Source organism: Pelmatolapia mariae, linkage group LG10_11, assembly GCF_036321145.2.
Source record: "Pelmatolapia mariae isolate MD_Pm_ZW linkage group LG10_11, Pm_UMD_F_2, whole genome shotgun sequence".
Lineage (NCBI taxonomy): Eukaryota > Metazoa > Chordata > Actinopteri > Cichliformes > Cichlidae > Pelmatolapia > Pelmatolapia mariae.
The window spans coordinates 21,270,587-21,295,599 of NC_086236.1; the positions used below are offsets into that span (position 1 = coordinate 21,270,587).

A 25,013-nucleotide genomic window follows, 5' to 3' on the forward strand; every position below is an offset into this window, starting at 1 on the left:
TCTCGATCCTGCCTCAAACCGTACCTTAAGCATGGCCTGCTGGTCTTCGCTGTATTCCACCTGTGCTGTGGAGAGGTTGAGGACGCCTCGCTCCACGGGGTCCTTGTCACCAAAGACCTACAACATCATCTTGCAGCAGATGTGAGTCACTGTGCATCGTTCAACCATTCGGCGCACTTTACACAAGGAGGCGCTGTATGTGAGAGTGATGCAGAGGAAGCCTTTTCTCCGCCCACAGCACAAACAGAGCCGCTTGAGGTATGCTAAAGCACATTTGGACAAGCCAGCTTCATTCTGGAATATGGTGCAGTGGACTGATGAAACGAAAATTGAGATATTTGGGCATAACAAGGGGCGTCATGCATGGAGGAAAAAGAACACAGCATTCCAAGAAAAACACCTGCTACCTACAGTGAAATATGGTGGTGGTGCCATCATGCTGTGGGGCTATGTGGCCAGTGGAGGTACTGGGAATCTTGTCAAAGTTGAGGGACACATGGATTCCACTCAGTATCAGCAGATTCTGGAGACCAATGTCCAGGAATCAGCGACAAAGCTGAAGCTGCGCCGGGGCTGGATGTTTCAACAAGACAACGACCCGAAACACTGCTCAAAGTCCACTAAGGCATTCATGCAGAGGAACAAGAACAACGTTCTGGAATGGCCATCTCAGCCCCCAGACCTGAATATTATTGAAAATCTGTGGTGTGAGTTAAAGAGAGCTGTCCATGCTTGGAAGCCATCAAACCTGAATGAACTAGAGATGTTTTGTAAAGAGGAATGGTCCAAAATACCTTCAACCACAATCCAGACTCTCATTGGAACCTACAGGAAGCGTTTAGAGGCTGTAATTTCTGCAAAAGGCAGATCTACTAAATATTGATTTAATTTCTTTTTTTGTGGTGCCCAAATTTATGCCCCATCGCCAAGATCTTTCCGTTTACACAGACCCTCAAGACCCTCTGTGAACACAGCAAAATGCCTTTGCATTATTTCTTTTACTCAAGTCTTATCTGATCATTTGAGGAAGAAAGAAAACACAAGCGTCTCCAGTCTGTTTATAGTAAAACCAGAAACAATAAATTAACAATTCACTTTAATCATGCATTAACAATTTGTTGGCTGCTTAGAACAACATTTAAAAAACAAAAAACCCATAGATCAGAGTATAAATCTTTTTGAGGCAATAATAATTTTAGGTTACTTTACAAAAGTAAAAAGAAAAAAAAATGGTACATTTTAAAATCCTTTGTTTATGGACAGAATTCTTCCTGTTGGACACAAGAAGCAGACTCCAGAAGAACTTTGAGACTCTGCAGAAGTCTGATTAGGCTGCTGTTCATGCAACTGGCTCACTGTGGTGTGATAATAGTGTATTTCTCAAAGCATAGGGTGTAACAAAGAAATGGATGCCTCCTGATGGGAACAGTGAAGATGGTTTGGAAGTCCTAAAACCTCTTCCTTTGTAATGGGCAGCAGTGGGTGACTCCTCTTGTTACATGCCAGTTATACCACAGACAATCCAGCTAAAATTCTCACAGAATTTCTCACAATTGAGAAAGTGTCTTATTTCCTTCTGACTTTCCCATCTTACTCTTGTTTTTATTTTTTGAAGTACATTTCCTGAAAAGTCCCCCATTTCTATGATCAGATATGTGAGCCTGATCTCACAGGTTAGGGTTCGGTAAATGAACAGTCATACCATTTATTTTTTTCATTCACAACATACTAGATATTATTCTTTGGTTCACAAGCTGGACCAGCTCTACCAAGTTATCTATCACTGTACTATGCAATTAACAGCATTAACCCTTCAATGCCTGTAACAAAAAACTAAATGTCCTTCACATGATCCAAAGTGGGGTCTTCAAACAGTCCAGCACCTGGAACTGTTTGTGTACTTAATAATATATTGCTGAGCTTCTCTAAGTTACAGTAGCTTGTGTTAGTATGTGTACACAAAGACATAAACGTTCAATGATAAAAACACACAGTAGAATAAAATTGTAAGAAGTCATCAGTTGATGCAGTTTAAGGACACTTGTTCTTCTGTGCAGTCTCACCTGGAGCTCACGTTTCTAGTTCATGCCATCATGACCAAAGATTCTTCAATTAATAGTTTAAAGATGTATGAATGCACTGCTAACTGCTCTTCAACCTTATAAAAATCAACATGCATTTTGAATAAGAAACACTTTTACAAAACCAAAAGCTTCACTGTGCTTAGTGATTTATCTGTCTAAAAAAAACAGGTTCAGTTTGTAACTGAGAGAGCGGCTCGGTGGCGCTGAATTATATTTCCAATAGAAACACAATTTCATATGTTGTAGTAACAACACACTGCCACAAGATGGCACCCAAGACCTACTTTACCATGCTGTTCCAGTAACAAAGAAAAAGTGACAGAGCCTTGAAAGAGTGACAGTGACACTTTTTATGAACTCATCTGTAATGTGTCATCTTTTCTGTAGAATGAAGTACTTCCCTTCTTTTAAAGTAAATGCAGGGAAGTACTTACAAAGATCCTCTAAACATGTTTCTGAAATAATCCTAAACACAATCATTAAATCAAAAATGCAAGAAACAATTTATTTATCACTGTTCTTAACTTAATTCCTTAACTTATTACAAAAATAAACAAAGACTTTTCTGCTGTCTCACCTCTGTCAGTGTTCCACCTGTTACAAGAACAGGAGGAGGTGCAGGTGGAACTTTGACTTCACTGTGGTTTGTATGTGCAGGCAGGAGTGTGACATCTCAGAACAGCAGCGGATTGTCGAGCACGGTGACTCCTGCTGCGACGCCCCCGTCTGAGTGTCCTGAGCTCTTGGTCCTCAGCAGATGGCCCACACACTCATTTATCACCATGTCTTTACCCTGCCTGTAAGAAAACAAAGAAAAGGCTAACATTAGAAACAGCCACCAACCAATCCCTTTTACTCCACGGCTCAAAAACCAGTGAGAAACACTAGCTAGTATTAACTTGGAATCAAAGTCCACTAATCCCCAGGCTCCCAGCATAACATACAGTCCAACACAAACTCCACAAACTGTCTTACTTCAGCTGACTTTCCTTCACCTTCTCTCCAGAGAATCTGTTGTGCTCTTTTCAGCACGAAGCCACACTCCTGCTCACTGATCGTCACCTCTTTTTAACCTAGTCTCAGCAACTTTGTCCCATAGCTTGCACATCCTTTCCACCTCCATCTTTCTTCCCAGGCTTCCTTAAAAGCCAGCCTAAGAAATACGATTTTATAATTGCCCAATAAATTAAACTGCCATTTTCAAAAGTGTTATCATCCAAATTCATGCAGTGTAGCTAAATTAAGAATGAATTACAAACCCTAGCTTCCTTGCTAATATGATTAACAGCGAAATACTATCATAGTGGAGGTGTAAAATTACTGCTAAAATAGCTCATGTGAACCCTGATACTGAACTATGTATTTATCAAAACAAATGATCTGATATTACAAAGAAAACTAATTATTGCTTTTTACAGTATTAGCCCAGAGTGATGTAAGGCAGGGTGGTTAGTCAGCCATAACTTGCTAACAACTTGTATCTGGTAGCTTTTTCACATCTTAATCAATGTTGTTATCAAGTGTGTCTCGTATACACTATTATCTCAGTCACAGTACAGCATGCATGAATCACAGTAGATACACAGTAATGCAAAACAGCAGGCAGTCATGTATGTGTCGTCACTGTTTTGACTGAGGCTGGCTCATACATGGAATGCAAGCAAATGCTGCATGTGTGTGCAGATCCATGCACTGCTTAAGCTTCCCTAGTTTAACAAATGGTGAGAAACAAACAGAAGTTTCAGCATTTGCTGCATTGTCAACATTTTTAAAGATGCTTTTGTCCCCCCGCTGTACCTCCTCCTTCTCGCTGAGGCTTCAAGACAAACCGTTCTGCTGCTGCAAGGCCATTGATACTGTTTTATAGATCTCTGGACCCTGTAGACGAGCGCAACCACAGAAAATAAATCAGAGGAATAAAATGTGAATGATATTGCTTACACTGGACAGCAAAACCCAGGTGAGGATTATCCAATGCCAAATTTTCCAAACAATGAAAAAATCGTGTCCTTTTTCTCACCGTGTATAGAGTGTAGAGGTCAGCGAATGTCGCTCGGATCTGCTGCACAGCTTGAGGCTGGTCCGGGAAGAACCTCTCCAGGACTCCAGGTCTGGCGAGCACTTGCTGAACCTTCTTGGTACCAGCCAGGTGAGCGCTGATATCTGGACACTTCACAGCTCGAGAGCGCTCCATCAGAAGACGAGCATCCCAGCTCTGCAATTGAAAACAGACAATGAATTCTCTGCTTGCCAGCACACCGACCAGCAGAGCGTGACAATAGTTGGTTTATATTACACTGAGATTTGACAGACAGAGACAGAAGAATGAAGGAGAACAACAGAGTCACGCTATCAAGGAGAACTTGGACGGTAGATTCAGCAGTTTGGCTTGAAACTTGCAAACTGTTTTAACTTGTTATGTCCGATTAACTTTTCCTTCCAGGGTGCTCGACAGTTTTTTTTCACTTGTTTCCTGTTCCTGCCAGCAGAATGCACACACAGCTGCAGTAACTACACACAATGTTGCAGAGAACATGGAGTAGCAACAAACATGTGTTGGTCTCTAATCACCCATTCAAACTGACACAGCGACAGAGGTCTGGTGTCACTTATATCAGCCAATCAGGGCTAGACTTGGTGTTGCTAAGCAGGGAAAGAAATAAACTCAATGATAATGACGTTCCAGTTTCTCATGAATACGAATCACTTTAAGCAAGTCTGCAGGTTTCATTTTAGTGTTTTTAACTAAACTCTTTGATGTAATCATTCTGAGTGCAAATCAAAAGTTGGACCTGTTCAGAAGTGTAGTTGTCAGGCATGTAACCGTTCCTGAAATACACCACGGCGACCTGTTTGCTGTCCCTGAAGTGAAAGTGACACAAGAGACACATTAATCCATGTCGACACACAGCAACCTCCACTTCCTTGAAGTCTCTCGTGCTGCTGTCCACTGGGAATCCCCATGGTGCCTCTTCCCAGTGTCTATGACATGTAACAAATATAATAAAATAGCAAGGAATTATAAAGTAAATGACAAGATTTTCCATTTAGTTTAATTTAACAGTAGTCATTTTGCAGAAGACAGACATTTGGTTACTATAGTAAAAACTATTATGTCAAATTAACCAAAAAGAAAAAGAGTCAACAAATGCAGACACTTGGCTGTCTTCAGCAACAAAAACGCCATCAAAAAAGTCACAGTCATCAGAGCAACATCAGAGAAACAATAAAGTCTAACCATGGAAGGTATATAGAAATATATGCATAAAAACACAAAAACAAATAACATCAACAATGAGCACCTTTCGTTTTGCTGAAAGTGATATAGCTTTCTGTTCCCATCAACTGAAACCGCCAACATTTCAGGTGTGCATGCTGGGCAGCTGAAGCTGACATCACAGCACAGCTGGTCTTCCTCACCAAGAAAGCTGTGCTGCACTGCATCGCTGTTGGCATGCCCAGTCTGTATGTACAGAAATATAACAGAGAAATAAATATTTGCATCTGCTTATTGAAAAACAATATCAAAGAAATACTTCACTCACCCTTCCCCCACACTTAGTACCACGCTCCAACAGTTTTGCAAAAGCTTCCCTGGAGAATCATGGAGAAAATACTTTTAGTTCCTGGAAGGAGCTCAAGGGTCTAAGTGTAAAGAGTAGACATGTTGACAGATGCTGGCCAATATCCACTCCTAATCAGGTCCTTTAAATCAGGGCTGCACTGCTGCTGGCATGTTTGACATCTGTATGTCGCCTGGTGCACATCATAACGTCCTTGGACCAAAAAGAAAAATAAACAACATGACTAATACATCACTGCCTTCACAGATGACTTCTGTTAATACAATACCATGTTCTGATTGTACAGCAAGGACAGAAAACATGCTTCATCACACTATGTTCAAATCCATCACCCTAACCTAAATAGCAGGTTGCTGTTTACTATTAATGTTGATTAAAATCACTATTTTTCCTGTTGACACTGTGAAGTTTACGCCCCCACAGGAGCAGTTTCGAAGCTTCACTGTTGGCAGAATGCGAGCTACCAAAAAAGAGAAAACCACTTAAATAGATTATTTCTAACTGGATGTAGACACATATGAAAACCAAAATTGAGTATCTCATGAGGAAATACCTTGTATATTGGTGCAATTTTGACCGTCCACTCTAATAATACATGTGGTTGGAGGAATGGCTTTAAAAAAACATCAATAACACTTTCTCTGTTGTGGAGTGGCTGATGTTTGTGATGTAGAACATCACAATCCCCACAGAACCATTCCTCTGGAAGACACTCTCTGCACATAGACAGGACTTTTTTGTAACAAATTCAGCAAAATTTGAATAACTGAAAGTGGTACACACTCAGATCCAGTCACTCTTGACAAAGGTAGCAGCTTCTATTTTGATATTATAGCTCAGGGTGGCTCAGTGTACTTCACTATGAGCTGACAGTTAAAAGGGCATTTGTCAAATTCATGTGGTTTTATAATTATTAAAGTTCTCACACGCTCAAAGACATAAATTTCAGCCAACAAGGGATCGCTCATCAAGCTTAGCTATATAGAAAAGTACGTTATTGAGGTGAGACCAAATAACAGCAGGGTGAAGACAGTAGCAAAACAGAGGATGACCAACAGTTTCTGTGTCAATGAGACATTTCAGCTGGTATGGCGGTGCTTCTTCCCAGCGCTCAGCAGCTTTCTGCTGCCAAAAGGACCGTGACACTGCCCTACTTCTTTGAGGCTCAGGAGAAGGACATCAATCCAAAACAGCAGACAGCCTTTTCATATTCTTTTCTCTAAAGAATGCAAATAGAGTATTTGCAAGTATTGCAAATATGAAGTAATTAACAAATATGCCACGTATGGGACTAATAAAGGTTATCTTATGTTATCTTAATCACCTTTGTTTCTGATAATGTCACTTTTACAAATCGTGTCCCATCAGCTCTCATGGCTGAACTTTGGCTTTGAGGGTCGGGGAGGACAAAAAGCTATTAAGGACCTTTTGATTTGCAATCCAGTTCTTCTCTAAAGTATTAAGGATGAAGCAACAGTGCTCCTCTTTGCTATTCTGAAATCTGTGTTAAACACAGTGTAGAAGGTAAGTAGAAGCTTACACAGCACCATCAGCCATAATGCTAAATTTGCATCTTTAAAACTCAATGCAGCCAGACTCAAACCTGATTATAAATGTTCAGGAGACACTGTTTAACGTTTAGTGTTAACTTAAATCACTCATCATTTATAGTATTACAGAGTTCGGGGTTATGGGTTAACCCTATCATGTTAGTCGTAACTTTATTAACTAGTAACTTAATTAGTCATGATAGAAGGTAATATTTCTGTCCTAACATGGTTTTAATATGTTTCACTAGAAAATAGGCTAACATTTACAGCATGACTTTAAGCTAGCACCGAAAAGACGGTAAAAGACATTCAAATTTGTACAAATGCATCTGAAAAGTGTTATATTAGCAGTGGTTGTGCTACTCCACACAGCCACTTTAACATTACTGACACTTGCTGACACTCCATTTCAATGGTGTTACCTGTAAACAGTGGCTCCAGTGCGATAAAAGCTTGTGAAGAAAGTATCACGTGGAGATTGGGCGTTACTGGCCCATGTGTATGGGTCGGAGTTGTAATGCTAAGAACGGCTACTGTATGGACCGATAAGATGTGAAACGGACATATATAGGGTGCTTTCAATTACAGTTAAACAAAAAAACAAAAAGGCAGCCCACTTGTGCCTGTCTCTGCTGGGGGTTCTGGAGAGCCCAGCCAGCACTTCCTCGTCTCCGCTGGAGGGTCCGAGGGGCCCGCACACAGCCAAATCATGACAGTGCAAAGCTTTAAACCTCATGTGTGTCATTCGTACAGCTAACAGTGTTCAATACACGGTTATAAGGACAAGACACGAGTTTGTGTACAAGTTTTTAAAGATGGACGACTGATAGTCAGGTTTAAGGGTGCAGTCAGAACTCAACACAACTGGCATCTCTTTAGTTTTTCTCTCTTTTTTTTTACAGTTAAAAGGAAGACTGGCTATTTTAATGTCACCCCACAGATCATCATCATATCACATGATTCCTGGGAGACCAAGATAATGAAAAAAAAACAAAAAACTATTGGTGGCTGCTACTGCTACCCCTCATCATCCAAGCAGATACACCCATGGTATCAACTTGGATGGTCATGAAGACATGGTAATGGTGACGGGGATCTCTAGTTCAGACTGAAGGAGAAAAAAAATGTTCTTACCATTTTAAGATTTGTACAATTCAATAAAGATATGCTTTTGCATATTTTAAAAGTAAATTGTTAATAATTTTTCTTATCTGGCCTCTGCACTTGTGGTGGATCATAAATTTGATTAGTTTTGGAGTTGTACATCTCTGTTCCTTACATTTCATGTCATGCCTTTATTAATGTTTTATTTGTTGCTTTAACTGTTTTCGAATAGAATATGCAGTGGGAATATAGAGGGAGATAAGTAGTGAAAGTTTTGCCTGGGTTGATTGTGCGTCAATCCATTGTTAATGCCTCAGGGCTCCAGTAGGTGGGTTCGCGCGCCTCCTCCTTCACTCAATACAGACGAGTGAGAGTGAGAGCTGCGTGTCTGTGCCATTCTTTCACCTCTCCTCACTATTTCCCCTGTTTAAGGTAACTGCCATGCATATATCTGTATAAATGTGTGTTACTGTTGATTATTACGTTGTTATCATTGTTCATTGTAGCGAAAGATGTGAGTTGCGGACTATTTTGCTGAGAAGTTCCAGTTAAACGCTGTTGTTGTGCATGCTAGTTTTCGCTATTACTCCGCCATATTGTGTGAAGATTTTTCTGTTACTACCTGTATAAGTTAACTACTGAAAGACATGCAGTACTTAAAGTATTATTTCATTGCTGTGGAAAGTTAGTGACTGTGTCAGCTAACATGTGCGAGTTAAAAAGATGTTTTTGTCTAATGCTGCAGTTCATGTTATCTAAAGTATTCTCATCAGCTAATGCAGCGACCAATAGTGACTTAGTTTGGACACAGTTGTCCTGAGACTGAGTGCATCCATAAGAATATTGTTTTGGTTGTATTGCTTCATAAACTCAATACAGACGAGTGAGAGTGAGAGCTGCGTGTCTGTGCCATTCTTTCACCTCTCCTCACTATTTCCCCTGTTTAAGGGCACAACACACTCATACAGTATGTATCTTATCTCACTAATTTATTGCACTTCTTGTTTGTTGGTAAGGTGCTTTTAACGCTTTATCTGTACTTGTGTGGGGACTTGTTATAAATCACTTTTCAACCTTAAATCTCTCTCTGCCTATAAGACCTTAATGAAAATAACTGAATTTTCCTTGTATTCAGTGAACAGTGAGTTACCAATACTGCCATTTAATTTTGTCTTCTCCTCTTGTGTCTGGTGTGATAACTCTTGTATATGTCGCAGAGTGTGGCATGGTGGAAAAGAACTGAGAGAATTCTCCACTAAACATTTGGGTTGCTTTGGTGTTTTTGTCTTTGTGAGGTGTCTGCCACATCCATGTGGGAGTGGAGGTTCTACTCTAGTCCAGCTGCCAGCTATTTGGAGTTGAGTACAGGGAGCAGAGGAAACTGGAAGGAGGGGGTGGTTGTTGTTTTGTTTTGTTTGTGGGACATTGTTGCAGCAGGGAAGCCAGTTGACCTTGGAGACTCCAGGATGAAAAGTGCACATTTTAAATGACTTTTTTTTTAAACCTGGTTTTGCTTTTGAAATAATCTAATGATGCAGGAGGGAGGACTCGTTTTAATTAGGATTCATGTGGATCTGCTGGGACAAAAAGACTGGATTAGAGACCCTCTGTGCCCAAGGAAAGGAAATTGGTCAAGATTTGGAGAAGTTTGAATTTGAGAGTGGAAGCCCCAGAATCTGGTGTAGAGACCCATCCTCTAACAAACGCCAGGCCTGATAAAGTGGATGGAAAGCCTTTCTCAGGAAGATGTAGGATTGATATGTTTTTGGCTACTTGTTCTTCTGAGTGACCACCTTTCCCTGTCTGTAACCAGGCTGACAATCCTGACCCTGGTGGCTTTGGGCCTTGGATTCCAGGCCAGACTTGTGTCCTCAGCCAGTAGTCTGACTTGGAGGAAGAAAACTAAATCTTGTGTACCCCATTGCAGTGTGAGTGTGGTGGTTTGTTACTGGTCAGTATTAGAGCTTACTACGTTCTTGTACGGGAGCCATTTTGAGCCGTACGTAATATTTGGCATTTGTCGACAGGAGTTTTGACCAGCATACAAAACCACCTGATCAATATGGCTGATGAACTATCTGAAACCGTTAATATGGTGTCACCATTTTTTATTGGTGCACCTTAAAGCACTAACCTCTGCAATAGTACACTTGGCAGGGATGACAATGTCGTGGTCAGACTCGTTGCTTATAACAACTGGCAACTTGTGGGGCCGCCGCTGGGGGAAGTCAACCAGACCGGCTTTAAGTAACTTGTGGGGCCACCGCTGGAGGAAGTCCGGCTTTAAGTAGCAGGCCACCGGGCAAGGGGGACGATGACGGGTACTCACTGACAACTGATTTTTCATCCTGAAGGCCCCTGCCAAGGACAACTCCCTCCACCACTACAGTTGAACCAGCTGGAATGACTTGAGGCATCTTGCCTTGTAGCTTCACTACCCCCTGATGATTGTCACTTGTCTGCTTCCGTCTCAACTCAGTGATTTTGAAGACTACTCTGTAGCCATGTGGAAGGGATTGACGATCAGCTAAGTCAATCTCTGAGTAGACGTCGAACAGTACATCTAGGGTGTTAATGCCTATGAGCACGAGGGATTGTGAAGTGTCAGGGACGATTAATGCAAGTGTGTTTACATCTACTGGAACATCTATAAAGTCCTTTGGAAAAGTTATGGTCATTTCTATGTAGCCAAAGTAGGGCACTAGCTGGCCATTAGCACCTTCCACTTCTAAGAGGTCATGTAGTGGCTTGATCTTCTGCTCTGAAAGGTGCTGCTTGTAAAATGACTCAGGAACAGTGGTAACTTGGGAGCCTGAGTCAAGAAGACAGTTGACTTCTTCACCTCTCACAGTCACTTGAGCTGTACTCTTGGCGCCAATCAACTGTTTAGCGAGTTGTAAAGGTTGTTTCTGCTCTGAATGTTTTAAGCCAGAACATGCTTGTGCTTTGACGTTCTTTGCTGGGGTACTTACTTTGTTAACCTCAGCTGTGATTTTGTCTTTATTGTTTACGTCTGAGGGACGTTGTTGACTCTTCTCAGTTCCTGTTTGTCCCACAACGGGAACTGCTAGTCGTTTAATGGTGAGTCTGAACCATCTTGCGCTTCCCACTGGCGCTGTTTTGCCTCCAATTGCTTCTTTTTCTCTGCCACTAGGTTGGTGTTAGCAGGGTCAACACAGCACGGGGCGATGTGCCCATCTTCACTGCAGTTGAAACAGCCAGGGCTTGGGTCTGCATGTTTGTTTCTTTGTAGTCTGCCTTTGCAGACGTCCATCTACATCACGTGGCTTTGACATCTTACTGTGCGGCTTCCCTGCAGATCACTTGCTGTTAGCAAACTTTGTTTTTTTCTGTGACATAATTGTAGTTAGTTGACTTTGCAGACTCGCCACCTGCTTTCTCAGATCCTCAATAGCAGCGATGCTACTCTCATGTTTCTCCTCTGGTTCACAGACATGTGCACCCTGGAACTGTAACTGAGTTCTCTGCTTTGTGGTGCCAATGTGTTTTCTCATACGACTAGTTTTTGCTTGCTGTCGATCTTCCTCAGAGCGAATCCTTAACAAGAGGTCTGAGAATTGGGGTGTGCTGCTCTTCTTTTGTTCAAGTTTCAGGGCGCTGAGTAGGGCGTTGTCCCAACATCCCCTGCAGAACTGTTTAAGGAGATGTTGGTCCACTTCTTCACATGCGACCCCCCTCTTCCTGGCTGTTTAATGCTAGCTGTAGATGTAGCTGGTGAAGGTAAGTGGGTGATTTCTCACCTGGATCTTGAACGGTGTTCAGGAATTGAGCAAAAAGCTCCTCCCCATCTTCTACAGTGCCAAAGGCTGAATCTAGAAGCTGCAAATAAGTCGCAGGTGGTGACTCAGGCCGTAAACTCTTAACTATATCAGCTGCTGGTGGGAGCAGGTTCTCATGGATCTTTCTGGATATTTGCAGGGGTGACATGCTGGGGTCATTTTGGAGCAGTTCAATTTGTGTGCACCACGTGTCATAATCAGTTTCGTTGTTAGGTCTGGGAACCTTACCGGAGAAGGAATGGAGTCTAACCTGGGACTGGATGTGTTTGACATCTTGCCTTCGTATGATATGCTCTACCACGACCTTCTGAATGTCAGGTGGATTCAAATCACTTACTGAAAGGGACGCTGCTCTCCTCCCATTGGTGAGGGGAACATGATCAGTGGCACCAATATCACTTGGTGTAACATCTGAATGTGAGGTGTGACACTGTTGCTCTTTAGGAGCGGGCGGAGATACGACAGTGGTCTCGACATACGTGGGGGAAGGTTCTTCAGTGGTAGGTCACATGGCTTCAACATCCTCCCCAATCTGACACATCATCTCTTTCAACACCTCACCATAGTCTTTGCCACTCAGCTTAGCTAGCTCCTTGAGCTCAGCTAAGTAGGTCTTCGTAACATTACTCCCAACTTTGGTAGTGTACATGCTACTGAGTGTTTTAATTTCATAGACAATGCTGGGGTCAGCTTGTGCTGTGTACGTGTATGGTAAGCGAGGTTCTAAACCTTCTAAGGCTGAACTGCTAGAATATTCAACGATCAGGTTTTGGTAGAAGTCGGACAGTGAATCATCAACAAAAAGGACTCTTCCAATTTTACCATACCATTTCAGAAAGTCAATGACCTGTTCATCTTTTTCAGATACCTGTGTTATCCCAGCGACAACAACTGCATTAGGTATTTTGACACCAGACTTTTGTATGAAATCCATACTGGTCATTGCCTCAATATTGATGCTCAAATCAAATATCAAAATCAATAAGACCCTGGCCAGAATCAGAAGACACCAAATTCGTGAGGAGCCAAAGTATTGAGCAGCAAACTTTTGAGTAGCCACTCTTGTATTGTTACAAAGTGTAAAAACTTTGTGTCCAATTTGTACAGGATAAAAAGTATAAAATAAAATAAATAGTGTGCACACTTAAACAAAATAAAAGTACTCGTTGGGGCCCTTTAAGAATTCAAGTTATGTTGACAACAGCCTACTTCAAAGGTCCTTGTGAGTGTAATTTTAATGTATGTATGAGTGTGTGGGTGTGTATCTTCTTCGGGGTGAATTGTCCTCAACGTGGTTGGCTCACCGTCTATCACGACCGGAATCTCGTCCTGGTCCTTGGACTTTTCCTGTCCTCTCCAAAAACCTGACCGTTGCTCTGTTTCACAAAGCCGATCACACATTGGTGTCGGAATTGCAGCAGCTCTCCGGATGAACGGTGAGTGGTTAGCCGACGTTGCTTCTCTCCTTCATCCAGCCACTCACTGGATGAAGGAGAGAAGCAACGTCGGGTGGACTGCAGACTTCCAGCAGGTAAGTATGCTGGCTTTCCTTCCTCTCAATCCTGAGTTTTTCCTCTCTTTCGTCCCTGCGTTTCTCGGTTTGAGTAGCAGATGCCTGCACTCCTGTTGCTGAGATGAGAAAACCCGGGAGAACCATGCGCCTTCACCTCACTTCCTGCCTGACAGGGTCAATGCGGCCTGCGTAGGCTCTGATTGGTCGCTGAGCTAGGTGGCCTCACGTGGGGTGAACTGAGAGGTGCATTCAATGGTCATAGGAAATATGACACTTTGTTGATGTGAACAGTTAAAATAAAGAGAACAAATACTCACTCTTTTTTATCATTGGTGTAAATGTGTTGTTTTTTTCATTTGGGCTACACATACCTTTGACTTACTAATGGGAACTGCTTGTTAAATGAAGGCTGAGATGATTCCTTAATGACTTTGTTCACTGGAATGAAAAAAAGGGATATTTGATAACTCAGAAGTGAAAAGTTTCTACTGTGCCGAACAAGTGTTTTGCTTATGTGCAACTCTTGTACACCCAGTTTTTATGCTTGCTTTTTTATGTTATTATTCTATTGTCTGTGAATGCAGAACAACAGTGTTATGGTGTATAGAACTGATTCAGAATTGATTTTCTTTTCATTAAAATGGTTTCGTATAACACACACTTCTAGCCATCAAAACAATAAAGGTTTACACCCTTATTTTTAACCATTTCAGGCCAGAGACAGTTTTTATTCCACATGACATGTGTTCCATAAATTTGGTACTGTTAACATTAACTTTTATATCCAGCTGAATAGATCTGTAATTTATTACTTTGGTTTGATTTTTTTAGTTTTTCTTTACAGGAAAAGATGGATAAGCTTGGTGTTAGTCCTTTCCACAAAGTTTGATTTGTTAAAGCTGTTTTCTGCTTACAGTATGTGAATATCAAATAAAGTCTTTTGAATCAAATTATGCCAGTCTTTCATCACATGTATCACTTGTTTTTTGGAGTGGTTTTTTTGTTTGTTTGTTTGTTTTTTAATTTTGTTATCCCACATGGAAAGTTTCAAAACTGAAGACTTTAGACCTAAAATGAATGTATATTTATTAGGGAAAAAACATTTATTTCTCCATGTGACAGTGAGAACATTGAGCTTAACAAGTAAGGTCCAGTTATTTGTTTTAACAAACATTTCAGGCACATCCTCATCTGTCTGTATTAAGAGTGGCCTTTGGCGTCATATTTCAGTTGCTGCATTCGTTAATTGATTTTGTAACACCAAGACTTTAATATTTGAGACTGCTGTTAAGCAGGTCAAAACTGAAATTTCATGCTCATCTGAGGCTACAGATATACAAAACCTGATTTACTTCACACCAGATCATTTCTCATATGTAGGAAAAGGTAAGTTCATTAAATGAAACTTAAAGGCTCTTTGGCTCACGTCTTCATCTGGATGGTACAGCATAACCAGGTTAAGACAAATGCGTCATCTCTAAAAAACTATATTTGTGAGTGTTTTTCAGTGTTTTTAATTATTTGTTTTAATTTTATTTTTCATTGTTCACTGTGGCCTGGTAAACATTTTATCAATATATATTTCATAAGGCCATCGTTAAATATTTACAAGAAATCAGGCATTATACAGTGTGTAAACTTCAGTCCAGTGTGATTTGGATGCTCACCAGAAAATGCAGCCAGATATCAGCTGGCTTTAGATACATTTCAGATAAGATAACCTTTGTTAGTCCCAGAGTTGGGAAATTCAAATGCTTACAGCAGCAGAGTACACAAGGCAGGAACAAATGAACACATGCAGCATATCTAACAGCAATAATGCAAAATAGAAGAAATATAGACTAAGAAATAGATATGTACTTATATATGTAAGTCTATAGATCTATATCTATATCCATCTATCTCTATATATCTGTATACATATATATGATGCAATAATACAGATTACTATTAGTAGAAGAATGAAACCTTTCATAGTGCAGTGTTTGGGTGTTAATAGTAGCAGGTATTTAGTATTGCACACTGATATATGTAAAGACTCCAGTGTGTGCATATGTGGTGTACATTCACTGCTGTTGTGCAGTGCACAGTCTGACAGCAGCTTGAGGGAAAGGCCTCCAAAATGTCCCCTTTGCACACTGTGGGTGCAGCAGCCTGTCACTGAAGGGACTGCTTAGTGTTGTCAGAGTGACCTGTATGGGGTGGGAGCTGTTATCTGACAGAGATAACTACCTCCACTGGGTCAAGAGGGCATCCCAGAACAGAGCTAGTTTTCTTGATCAACCTGTTCAGTTTCTTCCTGTCCCCAGCAGACCACACCATAAAACATGGACAATACCACCAAAGAGTCCTAGAAGGTCTCCAGGAGCTCTCCCTGCTTCCTTCCAAATCCCTTCCAAAAGACTTCTCTGTTGCAAATACAACCGTCTCTATCCTTTTGTGTAGATGGACTCTCTGTTGTTACTCCAGACCAGTTTATTGGTCAGATCACTTATATGAGTCAGCTATCTTAATGCCCATTCTCTGGATGTTCACTGGTGTAGGTGGAGTCCACTACCTGCTACTTGGTTTTCCGAGTGTTGATCTGGAAGTGGTTCTGCTGGCACCAGTTGGAAAAAGTCCTCAGTCAGTTCTCTGTATTCCCTGTTGTCCTGTTGTCAGTAAAGTACACAGTGGGGAGATGCTCTCATTGCCCACTCATTATTTTAAAATAGAGATAGCCTACATAGTTCATACATATGAGAGACTGTTATGAGCAAATTGGGAGAAAGCGTTAAATGAGCTGTGGGCCACTGCTGGCACTGTCATCACATTGGAGGGTCACTTTAGTGTTCAAGTAGTATAAAAACAAACAAGGAAAAACCCACAAATATTTCAAAAAATGTAGTGTTTTGTTTGTTTGTCACTGAATAGTGTTGGAATAAAGTGTGAAAATTGTGAAGGATTAAAATATTCCAAGAGCTCAAATTACTTCACCAAAACATGTTTCATTCATATTTTATCAACACAAATTGCACAGGTTTATTGAATATGAATAACTTGTGTTAATTCAACTCAATTGTTTAAGCTCGTGCCAAAGCAAAACATCTGTGTGCAACCAATGTCCACTATTGAACTAAGTAAACTCAGCATGTTTTTTTTTCAGTGCATAATCACATTTAGTGTAATAAACTATTAAAGCAGAATTACATATTAGGATTTAGCCAAGTGTTAGGATGTAATGCAGAGTAGTATTTCTAGTAGGCTTGTTTTGATATGCCTGTTTTCATTTTATTTTCTAAATTTTAAAGAAGGCTTTAGAAAGGTCAAAATAAATCTTCTGTAAGGGAGTATCAGCTATTCTAGTAGAATTTATTTTACCAATGCAAGGGTGCATTAGTACCTTGTAATACAACATATCTATTTCATAAAGGGCGAACACAAATTTCCAAAGAGACTTCCTGGCAGCTGCCATTTTAAGTATAACCTCTGGTACGGGCACATTCAGTTTGCAGCAGCTATACAACAGTGGCCTCTAAAGGTGTTTACACACTATGACCAAATCAGACAATGCAACACAACACGCAGGTCGCCCCAATGAATTGATTAAGCTGGTAGCAGTGACTTGTTAACTTATCATTTGTCATGCATATCTCCCATGAATGATATGAAATCATTTAGAGACATAACATTGACATCACAAAGTAGAAGCTGCAATCAGTTTTTAGGAAAGTGAGTTTAATAAGAGTAGGTAAAATAATGCAGTAATTTCTTAGATTTTATAATCCCTTTATAAATCATGTTGGCTACAGCCTATTTAGCAGGGCAACAAGAGCATTAGACAAACAAACAAACAAACAAAAACAAAAAAGTTAGTACCCAGGGATAAAAATGTTGTATATGAAAGGGAAACCTAATGGACAGATGTGATGCCTGAACAGTGGTGGCTTTAAGTGATGTATCAACTCCAACATCCATCGTCTATGTCACGTGAGTATGATGATCGGTGGTGATTGTTGGCGCCGCTTTGGAAGCAGAAACTGTTGGTTTGAAAGCCTTTAGTGTCTCCTTGTGGCGGGACTCTTATACTGCACTGTAAGATGTCCAGCAGTGTCAGCCGTATGCTAGAAAGTGATACATTAAAATTTCTGGGGTCACCATGAAGAGCTTACTTCCTTTCTTGGTCAGTGTGTAAAATGTGGTACTTAACAGATTGAAAAGAAAAATGATGGCACCCTTGTAGTTCACACAAGTGGTGATGATTCAGGGTTTTAATTTTTGAGCCATCATACATTTTAAAACAGGAAAGTATACTATTTAACATATGTTAAGGCAAAGCTAATATAGCTGTTCATATATAGCTACTTATAATTTGAAGACCAATGAGTAGACTTCCCAGAATGGAAACAGCACTCTTTGTGTGGTTTGAGAAAACAGTCAAGTTGTTAAGAACTATGACTGAGAAGAATCCGCCTGTGTACAGCAGCAGGCTGCCTTCCTAGAATTTGGATATCCTCTGTGCGCTCGTCTCTGCATTATGTGCATTACCTCTCTTGGAATGTTAAAACCACAGCAGCTTTTTATACTTTTTTTCATTCACTATCAGCTTACACGTAAAGTCTACTCTGAAGAAGATTATTCAAAACATGCTACACAGTCACCAATCCCAGCAAATTCACCCCTAAGTCCGACTGTACAACACAGAAAATAAAAGAGCTACATCTCAGACTCTACAGGCTTCAGTTAGCATGTTAAATGTGAAAGTTCAGTTAGAAAAAGACTGAACAAAAACGGCCCGAGTTGAGCAATTAACCAAAGTGACAAACATTGCTCTAAATAATACTCCCCTAATCCAAGTAGTCACCCAAACCTGGACGTGGATTTAGAGGCCTGAGGGCCATCTCACACATTTATTCAGAATAAAACAAGTTTAAATTAAAATTAAACAAATCAAAATCTTATGGACGTATCCCTTTCACATGTTGGTAAAATGTTTAGGATGACATGGAGATATAACACTCATGCACCCTGAAAATTATGAAGGTCTAAATATGTATCAAAGGGACTCACTGAACATCAGTGGATTTCTATGGGGCAAACGTACTTAAACCAGCCACTGTGACCATTGCGGCAGAGCAGAATGAATGATACTGATGGGGACTGTGAGGGTTTGTAGTTAAATTCCTGCTCTTACAGGATCAGTGAGTGTCTGTTTAAAGATTATTAACATACTTTTACATCACTATGGAACACCAGCATTTCTGCACAGGAGAGAACCACCTGCCTTAATCTACCATGATGCTCTGTGTTGTGTTGTCATGGCAATATGAAGTCAAATAAATACAAATGTAGAAAAATGCACATTTGAAGGAGGACAAGAAGACAGCCAACTGGAAGAGCTTTTGAAGCAGGAAAACTTTTCTGGACTTCTCTTAATTTAACTGGAAATTTTGCTAATACAAGTCAAGGAGGAAACAAGGAGGCAGGTTGGATTATATCTGAGGACAGGACGCACGAAGGAGAAGCATGAGGAGAAAACAGCAGAGCGATGGTGCAGAGCTAATCGTGGATCAAGTCAAAGAAGCAAGCATCAAAACTGTGAGTAAACATAACACACAAAGAGTTACAAATTACTGTGCTGATTAAGGAAACATTAAATTGGGTTAGTTTGGGGTCTGGAGCTTCAGGTTTGTGGGTTCAGTTGGTCTCAAAATTGAGGAAAGACAAAAAATGTTTCTTTTGAAAGGTTGTTGGAGGATTCTTACTGCCAGAAATATCTGGGTCTGCATCTGCTTTAATTTAAAAAAAAAGTTGAATTTTATTTAGTCACATTGGAAAGGGAAAATTGGAGGATCAGGACAATAATGTGGCCAAATTTACTGTTTCCTTAATCAGAACAATAATTTTGATCTGAACTAGAAATGTTGAAATGGGTTATTTTCTTTCTTCTCTACTGATCACTGTGTTACATGTTGTGTTACTTGTCAGTCTACATTAATGTTAATGGTACTTTTAAAAAAATGCAGTTTATTCGTAATTTTTTAGAAAAAGGCTCTGCACCTGTGAAAAAAAATAGGTATCCACACCCCCAAAATCACTGAAGATCAGAGTAGCTAAGCCCTGGTTAACTGCAATTATATTACAGGAGATGAAAAATATGGGAATGATTGAAAGAAACAAAGATTGCTTTAGGGTTTGAAGATTCGACTTTCTTATTGAAAGAGACGAAAACTAATCTATGTGTGACACTGAGAAAAAAACTGAAAGCTTAAAAGACCTGGAGGTCCAACTGTTGTTATACAAATGTGCAAACTTGTTTTAATGACATTAGAAAGAAAAATCAGATGTTTAAAAAGGTAATATATAAAAATGATTTTTATATTACTTGAAAAAATGATGTTGGTTAGTGCGGCTGTATTTGGAAAAACTGCTGGGTCACTAGTAAGCTGAGATTTAATGTGATAAACTGAGGATAGGTAATATAATCTACACACTTGCTATTATTGTTGAAATCCATACACAAAGTTAATATTTGATAAAACATCAATCATAATTGGTGATCAATGCAAGTTTTAAGCAATAATATTTATTTGCATTCACAACTAATTTACAAAATAAAAAAAAGAATCTTGTTTTTTTTAAGAAAAAAAGACGTTTCTTACTGACTTCAAACTTTTGAGCTGTAGAGGAGATTGATGAGCACGCAATAAAGTGAACTTTTTAGGGAGAGTTTGCCATCAACTCAATTTGTGATGATAGACAACCTAAAAAAATGAGCGTTTCTTAGACACTGATGTGTGGAACGATCACATGATTATAAACCAGATGAAAATTGACTTCAAACTTTTGAGCTGTAGTGTAGATTGATTACAATGATAGCGTATAGTTATCTATTACAGAAGAATGTATAGAAGTATGAGGACAGAGAGACATTCTATAATGTAATATCACATGAAGTTTATCAGTAATGTTTTCACAGCTTTAATCAAATCATTCATCATCCATAAGTTGTGATAAAAAATGTCTGCAAGTGTGCAGGAGCCCATTTTTAGAGACAATCACTCCTGTGTTATAATGTTAATTGAAGTTTATCAGGTCAGATGACCAATAGATGATAAGAAATATACTCTTACTAATTATTAGAGTTACAAGTACTTTGCTAAGCAAAATTAAATGAGGTTAGGTTGGAACTTGAAACGTTTACATAAAAGGTTCAGTTGGTGATGCATGAAAGAAAATAAATTTCTTCTAAAAATCTTTTGGAGAATTCTGATGGTAAGAAATGAAAAATATTAAAAGATTATTGCTGAAAATGGGTCTCTGAACACCTCTGTAGATATTCTATTCAAAATCATTCATGATTTGTGATCAGTGTTAATATTAAGCATTTATATGATTATTTACTCTTTTGATTAATTGCTGTGATTCAACATGAAATCAAATTTGAGTCTATTCAGAAAACAAGACATTTCTAATTCACCTCAGACTTTTGAGCTGTAGTCTACATTGTAATTATAGTGTACGGTTATTGATTAGAGCAGATGATATGAGACTATCAGGAGAGACTGTTAAAAAGTTATGAGCTGTCTTGATGCAGAGAAAGTGGAGTTTGTCATCCTTGAGCTGCTGCCAAGATAGGCAGCAGGTAGGATTGAATGATGCTCTGGCTCTGTGGTCAAGTTCAGACATAGGCTTTAAGCAACCATGAGCCACTGATAAGCGTGATAGATTAATAAGCATGTATAAAGTGGACTTGTTAAACAGCTCTGATAGGAGAAAGTCAATGAGCACGCAATAAAGTGGACTTGTTAGGGCCAGTTTACCATCAGCCTTGCTAAAGTTGAACTTCATTTGTATTTAAAGACAGACTTTAAAGAAAATTCTTATTTGAAACTGGTGATAAAATCCAGGTCAGACACAGTTACATACAAACATACAGTACACACTACTGCTCAAAAGTCCCTGATTTTAATAGAAAATTGGCTTGAATGTAATATCACATGAAGTTTATCAGTAATGTTTTCACAGCTTTAATCAAATCATTCATCATCCATAAGTTGTGATGGAAAAATGTCTGCAAGCGTGCAGGAGCCCATTTTTAGAGACAATCACTCCTGTGTTATAATGTTAATTGAAGTTTATCAGGTCAGATGACCAATAGATGATAAGAAATATACTCTTACTAATTATTAGAGTTACAAGTACTTTGCTAAGCACAATTAAATGAGGTTAGGTTGGAACTTGAGACGTTTACATAAAAGGTTCAGTTGGTGATGCATGAAAGAAAATAAATTTCTTCTAAAAATCTTTTGGAGAATTCTGATGGTAAGAAATGAAAAATATTCAAAGAGTGAAACTGTTAAAAAAGTGAAGGTTTTGTGCAGCTGGGTGTTGCAGCCCCTTTAGAGGAAAATGTAAACTTGGTTTAATGAGGTTAAAAACAAAACCTGGGATGATCCAGACACATTTATTGTTTCTTTAATCACCACAATAGTTTGAGTTTGTGCTAAAATCTCTTAAAAAGCTGTTTTGAGTGATAAGTTTGGCTTTTAATGTGTTAAACTTGCATTAGATAAGACAATGTACCACTGAACACAGGAGGGATTATTGCTGAAAATGGGTCTCTGAACACCTCTGTAGATATTCTATTCAAAATCATTCATGATTTGTGATCAGTGTCAATATTAAGCATTTGTATGATTATTTACTCTTTTGATTAATTGCTGTGATTCAATATGAGACCAAATTTGAGTCTATTCAGAAAACAAGACATTTCTAATTCACCTCAGACTTTTGAGCTGTAGTCTACATTGTAATTATAGTGTACGGTTATTGATTAGAGCAGATGATATGAGACTATCAGGAGAGACTGTTAAAAAGTTATGAGCTGTCTTGATGCAGAGAAAGTGGAGTTTGTCATCCTTGAGCTGCTGCCAAGATAGGCAGCAGGTAGGATTGAATGATGCTCTGGCTCTGTGGTCAAGTTCAGACATAGGCTTTAAGCAACCATGAGCCACTGATAAGCGTGATAGATTAATAAGCATGTATAAAGTGGACTTGTTAAACAGCTCTGATAGGAGAAAGTCAATGAGCACGCAATAAAGTGGACTTGTTAGGGCCAGTTTACCATCAGCCTTGCTAAAGTTGAACTTCATTTGTATTTAAAGACAAACTTTAAAGAAAATTCTTATTTGAAACTGGTGATAAAATCCAGGTCAGACACAGTTACATACAAACATACAGTACACACTACTGCTCAAAAGTCCCTGCTTTTAATAGAAAATTGGCTTTAATGTAATATCACATGAAGTTTATCAGTAATGTTTTCACAGCTTTAATCAAATCATTCATCATCCATAAGTTGTGATGGAAAAATGTCTGCAAGTGTGCAGGAGCCCATTTTTAGAGACAATCACTCCTGTGTTATAATGTTAATTGAAGTTTATCAGGTCAGATGACCAATAGATGATAAGAAATATACTCTTACTAATTATTAGAGTTACAAGTACTTTGCTAAGCAAAATTAAATGAGGTTAGGTTGGAACTTGAAACGTTTACATAAAAGGTTCAGTTGGTGATGCATGAAAGAAAATAAATTCTTCTAAAAATCTTTTGGAGAATTCTGATGGTAAGAAATGAAAAATATTCAAAGAGTGAAACTGTTAAAAAAGTGAAGGTTTTGTGCAGCTGGGTGTTGCAGCCCCTTTAGAGGAAAATGCAAACTTGGTTTAATGAGGTTAAAAACAAAACCTGGGATGATCCAGACACATTTATTGTTTCTTTAATCACCACAATAGTTTGAGTTTGTGCTAAAAATCTCTGAAAAAGCTGTTTTGAGTAATAAGTTTGGCTTTAATGTGTTAAACTTGCATTAGATAAGACAATGTACCACTGAACACAGGAGGGATTATTGCTGAAAATGGGTCTCTGAACACCTCTGTAGATATTCTATTCAAAATCATTCATGATTTGTGATCAGTGTCAATATTAAGCATTTATATGATTATTTACTCTTTTGATTAATTGCTGTGATTCAACATGAAATCAAATTTGAGTCTATTCAGAAAACAAGGCATTTCTAATTCACCTCAGACTTTTGAGCTGTAGTCTACATTGTAATTATAGTGTACGGTTATTGATTAGAGCAGATGATATGAGACTATCAGGAGAGACTGTTAAAAAGTTATGAGCTGTCTTGATGCAGAGAAAGTGGAGTTTGTCATCCTTGAGCTGCTGCCAAGATAGGCAGCAGGTAGGATTGAATGATGCTCTGGCTCTGTGGTCAAGTTCAGACATAGGCTTTAAGCAACCATGAGCCACTGATAAGCGTGATAGATTAATAAGCATGTATAAAGTGGACTTGTTAGGGCCAGTTTACCATCAGCCTTGCTAAAGTTGAACTTCATTTGTATTTAAAGACAGACTTTAAAGAAAATTCTTATTTGAAACTGGTGATAAAATCCAGGTCAGACACAGTTACATACAAACATACAGTACACACTACTGCTCAAAAGTCCCTGATTTTAATAGAAAATTGGCTTTAATGTAATATCACATGAAGTTTATCAGTAATGTTTTCACAGCTTTAATCAAATCATTCATCATCCATAAGTTGTGATGGAAAAATGTCTGCAAGTGTGCAGGAGCCCATTTTTAGAGACAATCACTCCTGTGTTATAATGTTAATTGAAGTTTATCAGGTCAGAAGACCAATAGATGATAAGAAATATACTCTTACTAATTCTTAGAGTTACAAGTACTTTGCTAAGCAAAATTAAATGAGGTTAGGTTGGAACTTGAGACGTTTACATAAAAGGTTCAGTTGGTGATGCATGAAAGAAAATAAATTCTTCTAAAAATCTTTTGGAGAATTCTGATGGTAAGAAATGAAAAATATTCAAAGAGTGAAACTGTTAAAAAAGTGAATGTTTTGTGCAGCTGGGTGTTGCAGCCCCTTTAGAGGAAAATGCAAACTTGGTTTAATGAGGTTAAAAACAAAACCTGGGATGATCCAGACACAATTATTGTTTCTTTAATCACCACAATAGTTTGAGTTTGTGCTAAAATCTCTTAAAAAGCTGTTTTGAATGATAAGTTTGGCTTTAATGTGTTAAACTTGCAGTAGATAAGACAATGTACCACTGAACACAGGAGGGATTATTGCTGAAAATGGGTCTTTGAACACCTCTGTAGATATTCTATTCAAAATCATTCATGATTTGTGATCAGTGTTGTTATTAAGCATTTGTATGATTATTTATTCTTTTGATTAATTGCTGTGATTCAATATGAGACCAAATTTGAGTTTATTCAGAAAACAAGACATTTCTAATTCACCTCAGACTTTTGAGCTGTAGTCTACATTGTAATTATAGTGTACGGTTATTGATTAGAGCAGA

General features: G+C 38.9%; 1 protein-coding gene across 1 annotated transcript; it reads right to left on the bottom strand.

Annotated features, from left to right (window-relative positions):
* Positions 1-3,902: 3,902 nt before the first annotated feature.
* On the bottom strand, positions 3,903-7,963 carry LOC135933606 (glutathione synthetase-like). Its single transcript, XM_065471706.1, has 4 exons — positions 7,836-7,963; positions 4,877-4,946; positions 4,105-4,299; positions 3,903-3,962 (listed from the first exon to the last, which is right to left on the bottom strand). The coding sequence occupies exons 1-4, from the start codon at positions 7,961-7,963 to the stop codon at positions 3,903-3,905; spliced, it is 453 nt and encodes a 150-aa protein (XP_065327778.1).
* Positions 7,964-25,013: the final 17,050 nt, after the last annotated feature.

Excerpts from the sequence above, each read along its gene's own strand:
- LOC135933606 (XM_065471706.1), bottom strand. The coding sequence starts at position 7,963 with ATGACACACATGAGGTTTAAAGCTTTGCACTGTCATGATTTGGCTGTG. Across the intron at positions 4,947-7,835 it reads CCCAGCAGAGACAGGCACAA|GGACAGCAAACAGGTCGCCG; the intron begins GTGGGCTGCCTT and ends CTTTCACTTCAG. Across the intron at positions 3,963-4,104 it reads ACCTCTACACTCTATACACG|GGTCCAGAGATCTATAAAAC; the intron begins GTGAGAAAAAGG and ends GCTCGTCTACAG.